This window comes from Diachasmimorpha longicaudata, chromosome 2 (genome assembly GCF_034640455.1).
Source record: "Diachasmimorpha longicaudata isolate KC_UGA_2023 chromosome 2, iyDiaLong2, whole genome shotgun sequence".
In the NCBI taxonomy this organism is placed as follows: Eukaryota; Metazoa; Arthropoda; class Insecta; order Hymenoptera; family Braconidae; genus Diachasmimorpha; species Diachasmimorpha longicaudata.
The window spans coordinates 9064850-9076985 of record NC_087226.1 but is presented as its reverse complement, the minus strand read 5'-3'; the positions used below and the strand labels follow the sequence as shown (position 1 = coordinate 9076985).

General features: G+C 37.7%; 1 protein-coding gene across 3 annotated transcripts in view; it reads right to left on the bottom strand.

Moving 5' to 3' along the window:
* Window positions 1-48: 48 nt before the first annotated feature.
* LOC135172682 (uncharacterized) overlaps window positions 49-12136 on the bottom strand; it is a 101523-nt gene continuing 89435 nt past the window's right edge. For all 3 annotated transcript variants that reach the window (XM_064138929.1, XM_064138931.1, XM_064138930.1), the window contains 6 exons: window positions 6601-6719; window positions 4343-4518; window positions 4068-4232; window positions 3321-3600; window positions 2212-2353; window positions 49-2123 (listed from right to left, as the gene is read on the bottom strand). In XM_064138929.1, the coding sequence (XP_063994999.1) occupies window positions 1916-2123; window positions 2212-2353; window positions 3321-3600; window positions 4068-4232; window positions 4343-4518; window positions 6601-6719 (1090 nt within the window). In that variant the 3' untranslated portion in view covers window positions 49-1915. The remainder of the gene's footprint in view (window positions 2124-2211; window positions 2354-3320; window positions 3601-4067; window positions 4233-4342; window positions 4519-6600; window positions 6720-12136) is intronic.

Here is a 12136-nt window from a genome sequence, read left to right as displayed (position 1 = left end):
CCAATGTTATTCACTGACTTTTCATTAATAAACACAATTAACAAGATATCACTGTTGTTATTCCCTTTTTATTAATATTATATGCAAAACAATTGACTATTGTTTACTTAAATATATACGACTAATACATGTAACATGTAGTACCCTCAATTCATACGCAATTCTTTCTTTCTTTCTCTTTCTCTGAAATCCTATGTGAATTTTTATTTCTCTTTTATCCAATTTAAAAAACATTTAACCAAGAGTTGAATGCTTTCTAGATTGTATCGATCTAAAATTCCGGCTATCTGGAGGCTGTGATTTACTCATCAATTTCGATGTTTAGGTGATCAACAAAACAAATTCTCTTTCAATTATATCTCGCATATGTTTCTGTATCAACATCGAACATTCCGACGTGATCAATAAAATTACCTGTAGACTTTCATCATTGTTGTGATGAGGTCAAAACACACGTAAATATAAATATTCATTTCTTTATCAAATTGAGTCAATATTCTCCATTGTTATTCTGGACGGTTTGGGAACGAGACAAATTTTCAATTCCTCTTCCTCTCCATTTGTTAAAAAATCATCTCAATTCCATTGAAACGGTTCGTGAGCACCTTTTTTTCGTTCGAATAAATAACTGTTCGATCATTGAAAAACTCATTCATCTCTATCAGTGCTGATATGTCTATTAAAATCGCCTCTTGTGAAAATGTATAAAGAGCTGAAGAGTACTTTGATGAAAATGGTGCTCTAAAATTTTATGAAGCCACTATCTATATGTATACATCGGTTGATAATAAAACATTTCATAGCATTTTCACCATAAAAAATATGAAAAAGAGGATAAATTAAATGATCATAAAAAATAGCTTTAGGTTTATGGAAGCTTCAGCCTCGTACCTCCACCGTTACCTTTTAATCGATCGGTCAGTACTCACTAATAGTCGGTCGTGGATTTTTTTAGATTTTGTGGGTGAGTATTAATACATACATGTAATAGTGAGAACCTACTGTTTCATATTTCTCGGCGCCGGTTCTTCCTTTACCAATTTATTTTCGTCGAAGATCGATGAATTTTCTCATGCAATCGATCACCGACAGACACGGACGAAATGAATTTCATAGAACAATCTAGGGAATTCATAAGAAAACTGTATTGGATTTCTATTCAACTTATTTATTCCCCCCTATTTTCTTCGCATTCTTCTAAAAAATTAGATAAAAATCGAATTTTAGTAGAGAATACCTCCACAGATTGTATAGAAAAAATTAATTCTGTAGAATGTACCCTCAGAATATTTTTTTAATGAATTCCTTAAATATTTCCATGAAATTCTCCGTATATGAATGCATAACAAACAAAAGGGACATCAGTCTATTTAATCCCAGGGGTTTATCGATTCAGACCATATTATATGCGTCGGGCGTTCGACATCACGACTGCTAATGATTTTCTCGAAATGGAAAATAAAAAAGGGATGCAGTCTGGAATTTTCGTGAATTGGGGATTTCCAGAACAACTTTTTGGCAGACTTTCATTTCATTCGAATTGCATTAGAATAACTGATGTCCCTCGTAAACGAATAGTGCGGTACATGCACCCCAAGCTCGTTCGCCAAAATTCGTCGTTTCATTTCTTAAGACTTATACTCCCGATTATACATTTTTCCATTAATTTTTTTCTCCATGGCCCTACATTATTCATTATTTAACTTCAATGTATTCTGTACAAAGTTTATTAATCTACACTTTATATACAGAAAATCAATGCCAGCACTATCAACTAAAACTTCCCTATCTTCTTATTTATAATATTTACAGTAATTTCAATTAATTGATTCAATAAAATTGTCCACTCATTAAATCTTTTCCCTATTCGCGGACAGAGAAATTTCCCTATGTACACCAGACACCCGACGATAATTTAGACATTGTCATAACATGAGAAAAATAACAACAACAAAGTTGACAAAAGCAGAGGAAACGAGTGATGATTAACGAGTACCGCCACTGACGTGCCGGATACGTAATTTGGTGCTGGCGAGGGGCCACTTTTTCGTGTATTCGCCACAACTGTGTCACTCCGCCATTTCATCACGTACTGAGGTGCCGTTCTGCCGAGAGCTTGCAATCTGTGTCAGAGTGTGACAACTTCAAGTTTTCTCAAGGGATTTTTTTTATCTTTAAAAATCATAAGAAGGGAGAAAGCGAATTTCATACCTGACAACTGCGGTGTTCATTTTCCAGGGAAGGGTGAAATTTTTATGCCTATCGCGTGAGCAGAATGTATGCAGCCTTTGACCCACAGGATCACCGGTCTTCTTGAATTCGTGTATCGTCAAGTTCCAGGCTGTACAGGGTCCTGGAAATTGAATGAAACATTTTCAATGGAATTTCATTGATTTTTATATTCAATGAATATCTTCTGTCCAATTAATTCTTCGAGAGATCAACTGCAGATCCAAATATATCATGTTTGCACTATTCGTAATTGTATTAACTTCTTTCATAAAGTGTAATTTATGGCTCTCAATAACCCCATTGTATTAATTATAACAATACAACAATAGCCTTCCACTACTTGATTCACGATCCCATTCCTCAAACTTTTAGTCTTTCATCTTCTCTAGGATAATGTAAATTAATTATTGTATTCAGCATACCATCCAATCAGCTACTATTAACAAAATATCTGTTGATGAATTAAAGGTAGAAAATTTTCAAGTTTACCTTGCCCACATCCTACGAATTAATCTCCCATATCTCAATGCTCGTTCCACTTATTTTTCCACATTTTCTCTTATTTTCTCATTCTTGCTGGTCGTTTCGTTATCTATCCCCGACTGTCGGTAGCAATTAATTGCCGACACCCACCCTTAATTGGTTGTTCCGAGGGAAAACCCCAGGCAGTGGAATGAACGACAGTATATTTATTCGTAGCGTATCGTTTGCTATGTCAACCTATATCGTTTATACACTATATACATGTACTGTTACCCGTTGATTCCTCCATGGACATTGAGTGTGATACACATACACATATACACACATATCTCTATTCCTGGGCCCACCACCTGCCTGAATAATAAACGTTTTGTCCAATCGCGTTTTCGTGAATTTGAGATAACGTTTCGATAAATTGTTTACCCCAGCAAAATGCTGGGGAGTTTATCGTTGAATTTGCCAGGATTATTGGACGAATTTATACGTAACGCAGTCAAATTATTCCCGGAAATAGTATTGTTTATTTACTCAATGAGAACACTCAACGATTCATAATGAATTGACACACTATCGTAGTGTGGCTATTTATTCAAGTAAATACTCACTGTCCTGGAATGATTCAACTTCGATGATGAGCTGTCTGTCGATTGACGAATCCAATGTCCACATACACTTTTGTTGATAATACTGATTGAGACTCGACATACTGGGCACACTGAGATCCTCAGCGCGTATCATACCCTCGGGTTTTCTCGTCGAATGATCGCCACAGTAAGCACTCTCAGCAAATTTGTAGTTGGCTTTGAAACCCAAGCCTGATCTTGATGAGCGAGACCACTCGATATAGAGGGGTGTCCAGCTTCGGATTTTCAGAGGTAACCAATTCTGGAAAATATTTCAGTTGACGAACCATGCTGGAGAGACAGGGAATTTACTTGAATGACATACGAATTTCATTGCTAATTGACAGTAAGACGACTTCTGTGGATTTTTTGAATATTTATCGGGAAGACAAATTGAAATAAAAAATATGTATCGAATGAACAAATATGAGGGAAATATTTTTGAACAACTTTTAGATGTTTTAAAGATTTTAACCACATTATACTTTTAATAAAATTTTAAAAAATGGTTCTGCTCTGCTCTGAAAAATACCTTGTGGGAGAAAATTCATTTGAGTTTAAATCCTGCACATTTATAAATGCAGAATAACGGTGTTAACGATTAATTATGGATGAAGCATATTCATAAACTAATTATACAGCAAATTAATAATACCGAAAAAGTGCTCTTAAAAACCGTTCTCAAAGCATGAATCCGAAATATCAATCGATTCGCATAAAACCAATCACCTGGTAATCCCCACAGAGGCACATAATGATGTGTCCAGGTTCCGACCCAATCTGCAGATAATCAATGGTATCCAGAGGTCTGTCACTCATGCACCTGCATCCACTGTCTCCACAAAGGGTAACGCAAATATTGCTCGTCCCTCGTTTGGCACTATCACTCTCCACCTTGAAATATTAAATCATTGATAAGAAAGCCTGTCAGCACATATTTCAAGTGCCTCAAAGACAATTATCACTTCTCGAGGGATTCTTCGTAGTTTATGGTTATACCGTACCGTGAGAATCGCCGATTGGTTAGCGGCTGGAATGAAGTGGTGTTTGCACTTGACGGAGCCTTGCAGGGTGAACAGCCTGGAAATAGGGTGCACCACCCAGCCTTCCTTTGGTGAGCTCAGACCGTAGTACTCGACGTCACAGGCACTCGAGGGTCGTAGAGTGCCCCCTTCCCTCTCTAAGAAAAAGAAAAGAGAGGGGAAAAAAATACAGTAAAGGAAGAGGAGTGAAAACAGATATATCTCGAATGGAGGAGAGAATGAGGAAACATGGGAGTTAAAACTTTTGGATAAATTTTAGTGTACCACCGTGAAGATTACCACGGTATAAAATATTTCTTCGTGTCAATTTCGCTTGAACAGACAGTCGTAAAAAAAAAGGGGGGCAGGATTTATCTTGAGGGAAGTGGTGTTGAAAATGTCGATGGTACTCTCAAATGCATGCAAGTTATTGACATGTTGAAGGCGCTTCAACCCGTTTTATTTCATAGCCAGTTGGCCCTTCAGACTAAATAAAGGGATGAAAGGGTGAGTGGAGAGAAATCTGGAATGTGGAATAGACGAATTTGCGAGAAAATTAGTAGATGAGATTTTGTACTTCAGCAGGATGATGATACACTGGAGGAGAGAGGAATAAAAATGTGATGAACATTTTCTGAATAGCGAAACGTGAGGAGAAAGTCTTCTAGGTAAATTTTAAGGTACAGTCGTGAAGATTACGATGGTGAAAAATGTTTCCCCATGTCAATTTCGCTTCAACACACAATCATAAAAATGGGGAGGATTTATTTTGACGGAAACGTTGGAGATGTGGATGGTAGTGTTAAATGTACGCAGGTTATCGACACGTTAAAAGAGTCTTAAGTCGTTTCATCTCATGCACAGTTGGTGTTTGAGAACAACTATGAGAATACGGGGGTGACACAGTTCCCTCGAAAAATAGAAAATGCGATCTTTCACATATCAAGAGGATGACGATGAGGTGGAGGAAAAGCAACGGAAATAAATATATTTCTAGTGAAGGAACTTTGGGAAAATACAGTGAGTGGAATTGTACTGAACCGTCGTGAAAATTATGATGGTGAAGAATGTTTGCTGACGTCAATTTCGCTTCAATAGGCAACCATAAAAAAACGAAGGATTTATTTTAACGGAAACTTTGTTGAAGACGTGAATGGTATTCTTAAACGTGCGCGGGTTATTGACATGTTAAAAGTGCCTCAGCCCATTTTATGTTCCACACAGTTGGTCCTTTTCATCAAATAAAAGAATATACGTACGCAGAGATGTGAAATTGACAGTTTCGCGGAAAAATTGGGGGGTGAGATTTTTACCTCGAGAGGATGATGATGGGTCAGCAATAAAGAGTGAGGGGGAAAGAAAGGCGAAGGGAAAAGCTTTTGGATAAATTTCAGGGTAGAGCTGTGATGAAGACTACGATGGTGAAAATTTCCCGTCGTGTCAATGTCCTTTCCACACACAATCATAATAAAAGAGGCATTTACTTTGAAGAAAACGTTTCTGTAGAAGTCATTCAAGTTACTGACACATTCTAAAGCCTCTGAACTTCGTACATCAGTCAGTTAGTTGTGTTGACTTGATATAAGATGACAGGAGCGAACGCAGTGCAAAACCGAAACGGTATATTTTACCAGAAAATTAATAGATGAGATTTTTCACTTTGAGGGAAATACTTTTGGATAAATTTCATTGTCCAACCGTGAAGATTACAGTGATGAAAAATGGTTCCTCATGTCGATTTCGCTACAACTCACAATCCTCAAACTTGGAGGATTTATTTTGAAGGAGTCGTTGCTGAAGAAGTGGATGGTATTCTTAAACGTACGCAGGTTATTGACACGTTAAAAGTACCTCAACCCATTTTATCTCACACTCAGTTGATCCTCAGACCAAATACAGAATTGCAGAGGAGAATATATATGTAGAGCTTTTTCTTCGCCATCATATTCTTTTACAGTGAGACTTGAATTCACGGTTCGATGAAAAGAGTTTTTCCCCTTGTTTCATTGCGATTTTTCACTGACGTGGCACTTGGCAAAAATCCATATCTATCTCCTTAAGGATGAAGAGAAAAAAATGTATTTCAGATACTTTGCATTGACAAATACATAACTCTCCCGGGGTATTGAGTGTCGCAAATATAGGGATCAGGTTTAACACTACTATTTTACCATTGCTCTTGTGATGACTTTTATATGAAGGGAGGAGGGGGAGTGAAGTACATAAAAGAACAACTATACCATCGTGAAAATAGTAAGCGACATCCATGAATTCTTCATCGGGTGGTTTGTTTGATGCTCGTCGCAAAACAACCGTCATATCCCTGCCAGTGGAGGAGTAATGCTCTGTCTCTGTGTACCTGTAAAAAGAAAACGTGAGTTTGAAGAAAAATGTGTATACCGTGCCGGATGCCAGGGAAGAGGTTTACGATCGTGGTTTAAGTACAGCAATTCGTATGAAAACGCGAGTTCAGCTATATGACTTTCGAAGGGGGAGAGAAAAATGGTACGTGAGGAAAAATGTCTGGGTGCGAATTTTTGTGGTGATGGAATGAAAAATCACACATGTTCAATTGACAATTGTGCAAGTTTACTATGCTATTCGCGATTCAAAGATTTATTTATAAACCCGATAAGAGCAGGTGATTCGATGTTATTATGAATTGGAAATCATTCCAAGACTTTCCATTTCAAATTACAATTTATGTGTCATCATTTTCAAAAATTTGCTTTAATTTTGGATATCTTTTTTATGTTATGTAAAAGTAGATCAGATATGGTACATCAATTGAAGTTAATTAGAAATAAAGGTCTCATAATTGTCACATTACAGTTCGCACTTATCTTCTGAGAGTTGGAGACCAATAACTTGTTTGCTAAATCAGAAAATGAGATGCTTCAAGGGCAAAATAGATAATTTTATATTTCATAAGTTTTGAAGAATTTTTATTCGACTTCATCAGTACGTTATACTTATGTAAACAGGGTACTCTTGTCATGAATGCAAGATCGCTGAATAGGGTACGAGTGAATAAAAATTCACCCTGTTTGTGACACATACCGACGACATACCAAAGGGATCGATGTGAAAAAAAATCCCCTTCTCCCTCACACTGTGTACCCATTTACCATACCGTAGACGGCATATTAAATTCCATGTCGAGGACTCAAATACTCAAACTGAATATTCACGAGTTTGATCAGAATCCAAATGCCATTCACATATAATATTTTTTTCTCCTGTTCTCATTGTGCGGATTCACACTTTTAAATGACATGCTGAGGGGATATTGAGGTGCAGTCGGTGGAAATTTCAGAGGAATTGTCTTGTTAGGGGATGGAGACGTATCTGAGTATCGATTGCATCTCTACAGCACTATTATCATGGTTTTTCAGAATCCAATGGAATTAAAACTTAATTTAGAAATGAAAAAAACCTATAGTTTTGTATTTGTCATGAAGATTTTTTCTCTCCATTTCCATTCAAAATATTTCGGAATAAAATTTGATTTGGTTTCAAAATGAAAGCTTTTTCCGTTGACAAGTTTGTTGTGAGTTTTTGAAAGAAAATAATCCGATGGATTTAAAAGTGGAACTGAGGATTTTCGGAAATGAATAGTTGCGTATTTTTTATGAACAAAGAATTATTCTTTTTCCGTACATGGATATGTTTATTAAACGAGTTTGAATCCCACTTTTAAAGTGAAATAACTGGCTATGAATAGAATCCACTTGATTGCAATGAAAAATAAGCCACAAACATCAAGTGCAACATTGTGTCGTTGAAAGAATAACTTTTCTCTCCTTGCATTTGAAAAAAGTCAAGAGATCAAGTTGGCAGTGATCCAGTCTCTCTATCAGCCTCCTCAACAGACATGTATGTTTTTCCAACTCCCCTCAGAATTAAAAAAAAAAGGGTCACAGGCAAAAACTTGTTCTTGTCGTTGATTTGAGTGTTGTGTAATGAACTCGCCTTTGAGGCGAGACAATCCATGTTCATTACCATCCCTATGGACCCCGTCATACATGCAGCAGGCAGTACAGTACGTTCCATTTGGCAAAGGACTGGGAGCATGTACCTTTGTGCCTTCGGGCTCACCGGGTCTTACTCCGGGAATTGTGCATCAAAGCGTAGAAGCTGGATGTGCCACTGGTATTGTGGTCGTTACAGTCATGGAGAATCATTCCATCCAGCTCAGGAATATGGCATGTGTGTGGGCTCTGTGTCACTGGGAGAGATAAAAAGTCTCTACGATGGATTCAGTAATAATCTGTCCACGATGGAGCAGAACAAACCCTCTCGAGTCGTATCGTCAAGGCATATGTATATATAATCCCAATTTGTGGAATATGGTGGTAGCTTCTGAGGATGATGGAGGAAATGGAATGAATATTGTGAATTCATAAATGAAGGAAATTGTTCTTTCCTATGTTGATTTAAATTGACATTGCAGTGCACCGAGAAAAAAAATGAAGAAAAATTACTGAACAAAATATGTGACGGCTCCAACAGTCCATTATTTTAATAGATCAGTTGTATATATTCTATCAATTGATCAACAGAATCCAGTTACGCTGACGAGGGCTTAAAAAAATTTCCATGTTTTCTATAAAACATTAAATCACGAACACCACAGATTTTTTCCATTTCAACTGTACGAAAAGGGGTTACAAATCCCCGGGAAAGGGACCAAATGGACGAATGATGGAAAAAAATTGTGCCCATTTCCCCCGAAATAAAAAGATCTCCGAAAGTTTCAATCAATTCGCTCAGGTATCTCCGATTACCTAAAAAGAGCAAACAGTTGGAGGCAATTTATCAGTATCCAAATCGGATTCCTTGTTTCATGGAATGAAATAAAAAAATCGGAAAACAAAGTGAATATACCGTTTAATGAGTTGCCTGAGGTCATTCCACTTCTGTTCCATCTAGGTATTGGGGGAGGTGGATTGTTCGGTTTGTACATATTGGAGAGGCGGGAATGAAATGGCACGACGGCTGGGTGCACATCGATTCTCGGTGGCGAGAACCGCCACTGCCACCCCACACAACTCCCACCCCCCCATCCTCACCCCCTATCTTGTCATCTCACCTCCTGAGATAATTGAATCGTCAATATTCAGATTGAAATCAAATATTATGAAAACGCTGAGTCGACGCTTTGACGTGCGCAATGGGATAATGTCATTTTCAGTCTGGATACTGTGAAAATACATGAGAAAAAATTTGGATATTCGTATTTATTCATCAAATTGAATGGGATGCGAGTGGAACAAAAAAAATATATAAATATATCGGCTTATTTGGGGACCACAGCTAATACAGAATTCACCCGGTATGATGGAAAAAAAAGTAGAGAGAAAAGAGGGGTAAAAATGAAACATGAGCCATATTTTGCATGAATTTTTACGAGATTAGCGGACATAAAACACCGGTGGAGAATGGTGCCGCAGGCACGTACGTACCGTTGCCTGCTGGCTTGCCTCGTTGCCTGGATATAAATCGTTCTGCACGGTTGGTTGTACGTTAGAAATTAAAATAGATTAAAAATCCAACGGTTTCGTCTTTTTTTTCGTCTCACTCTCTCTTTCCCCGAGTCGACTCTAATACTGTAATATTCGATGTAAACTCGCCCTCATTTCTTCTCGCAATTTCATCCAATCTTTCTTCATGTCCCGAAGAAATTATGTTAGAGGATTTTTCATACCATAGAGGGAATACTTCAGTGATGGTTAATGAAAATGGATCATGTTTACGTTGCTTTATACTCTTATTCAAGATTTTTTTTCTTGTCTGCAGAGGTTCCCGTGGTTTGACGTGACTGGGAGGATGCGACATGGGGGAAGGCTTTTATTATCACATATGGTCAGGTTCTGGGGATTTTTCCTAACATTACTGATATTTTTAAACTGATATTAGAAAAAAACCTTTGATGTTGAGGGGAATAACTTGACGGAAAAAATAAAGCGAAGAAGAATTTTTCATTACTGAGCGTTCGCTGCATAATTCTTATTACAATTATTGCAGTAGTTTCAAGCAATGTGATTAGGTCCATAGCGAGAATTACCACTTTTATTGGGGCTGTCACAGTTGATACGAGGGTGAAAATTCTTAAATCACTTGCTTTATATTCATATTTTATCCTCCATATAATCTATCCGAGACCAGACCATCACGGAATCGGTTTACCTGGTGATATTTCGGCTGTGACAACCATTCAGTGGACCGTCAATTCTCAATGCTCGAATAAAAAAGATATAGTGGCTGGGGGGGAGGGGTGGTAGGAGGGTTAAAGTTAGTGTCGGAACGGGAAATCGTTCCATCCATTTCACGAATCTCTTCTGGGAAATCTTTCCGTAGGGTGATCCGTGGTTTAGTCGCTCGGTTTTCTGGGCTTGCCGCAAGCCGACCACTGGACATTCCATCTCTGTACGGTTTTCCACCGAATACGTAAACCACGTACAATGTGAGAAAATACACAGGGCAATGGACTATTGTATCCGGCTTGTTTGTTTCCAGTTGGAGAATTGTTTTCTCTCTCTCGTAAAAAAAATCAGCTTTTTTTTTTTGTAAAAATGTTATGCCAAGGCTTATTAAATACAATTGTGTCAACACTTTTAATCAAAGTCATTGTCATTCAGGAAAAAAAAAACAATTCTGGGACATTTCGACAGTTTGATTAAATTGAAATCAAGTGGATGAAGGCTTTGTGGGTGAAAGCCAAAAATTCGTCAAAAGGTTGCGCTGGTAGTTCGATAAAATCCCAGGAATTTCATTTGTTTCAGGAGCACTGAGTGGGAGGGGTGGGGAGGGGAGAGGATAAAAAAAACAGCAATATTGAGAGTGGTGAGTAGTGGTGTGAAAATAAAAATCCACAATAGGGGACGGAAAAAGCCTGAGTGTCAGTTATGTGGAGTCAAGTGAGTGTCACCAGTTTTTCACGTGAATGGAAGGTGTTTCGATGCTGTTTCCAATTGCAGGAATTAGATTGATGGGATCATTGTGATCATCATTGTGAGGAAGACTTGTTGACAGGACTGAATCGATGCTGACGTCTCAAATTGCTTTTTTTCAACGATTTGCAAATGCGATTCTATCTGTGTAGAAATGAGTTGGGGAATTTTTAAAAATATGTACAGATTGATTATTAAAAATGCATGTACTTATCATGTGATAAAATATATTAAAGAAAGAAGGCACATGAGTAGTTGTCGAGCTAGAAATAAAAAAGTCATTGACCTTCTGATTCTATCCAGATGCTTGCATCATGACTTGTGTCAAGTGGATGAAATGTGGTCGAGTAATACAAGTGAACTGTAATGCTGTGTGGGGGGATGAGCTCCCGAACAAACATGTACAAGCGAATGTTGAGACAGAGCTGACCCCGGAGTTACAGCCGAGGTCCAGCGCGTTTCACCGTCACTCGCCAGTGAAGAATGGCTCCACAGAAATGGAGGAGGAACAAAGGAGGGGTGGGAGCTGGACCTTCATTCAAAGTGTCAAGGGTGGAATTACCTGACTATCCCGAGGATTGCAATACAACTTTTGTAATTGTTTGATACTCTATCTTTCGGCGAATTAAACGGTGATGAATGTCTTTGGGAAAATATGATATTATTGTGACATTTTCGGTTGAAAGGGGGAAGTCATCTCACATGTTATGAAAGGTAACTTTATCAAACAGCAGATTTTATAAAATTTCGTTTAAAAAACGGTGTGTTCAACCAGAAAATTCAGTTGCCCTGCACGGTGATTAAGTTGAAATATAATTTACAA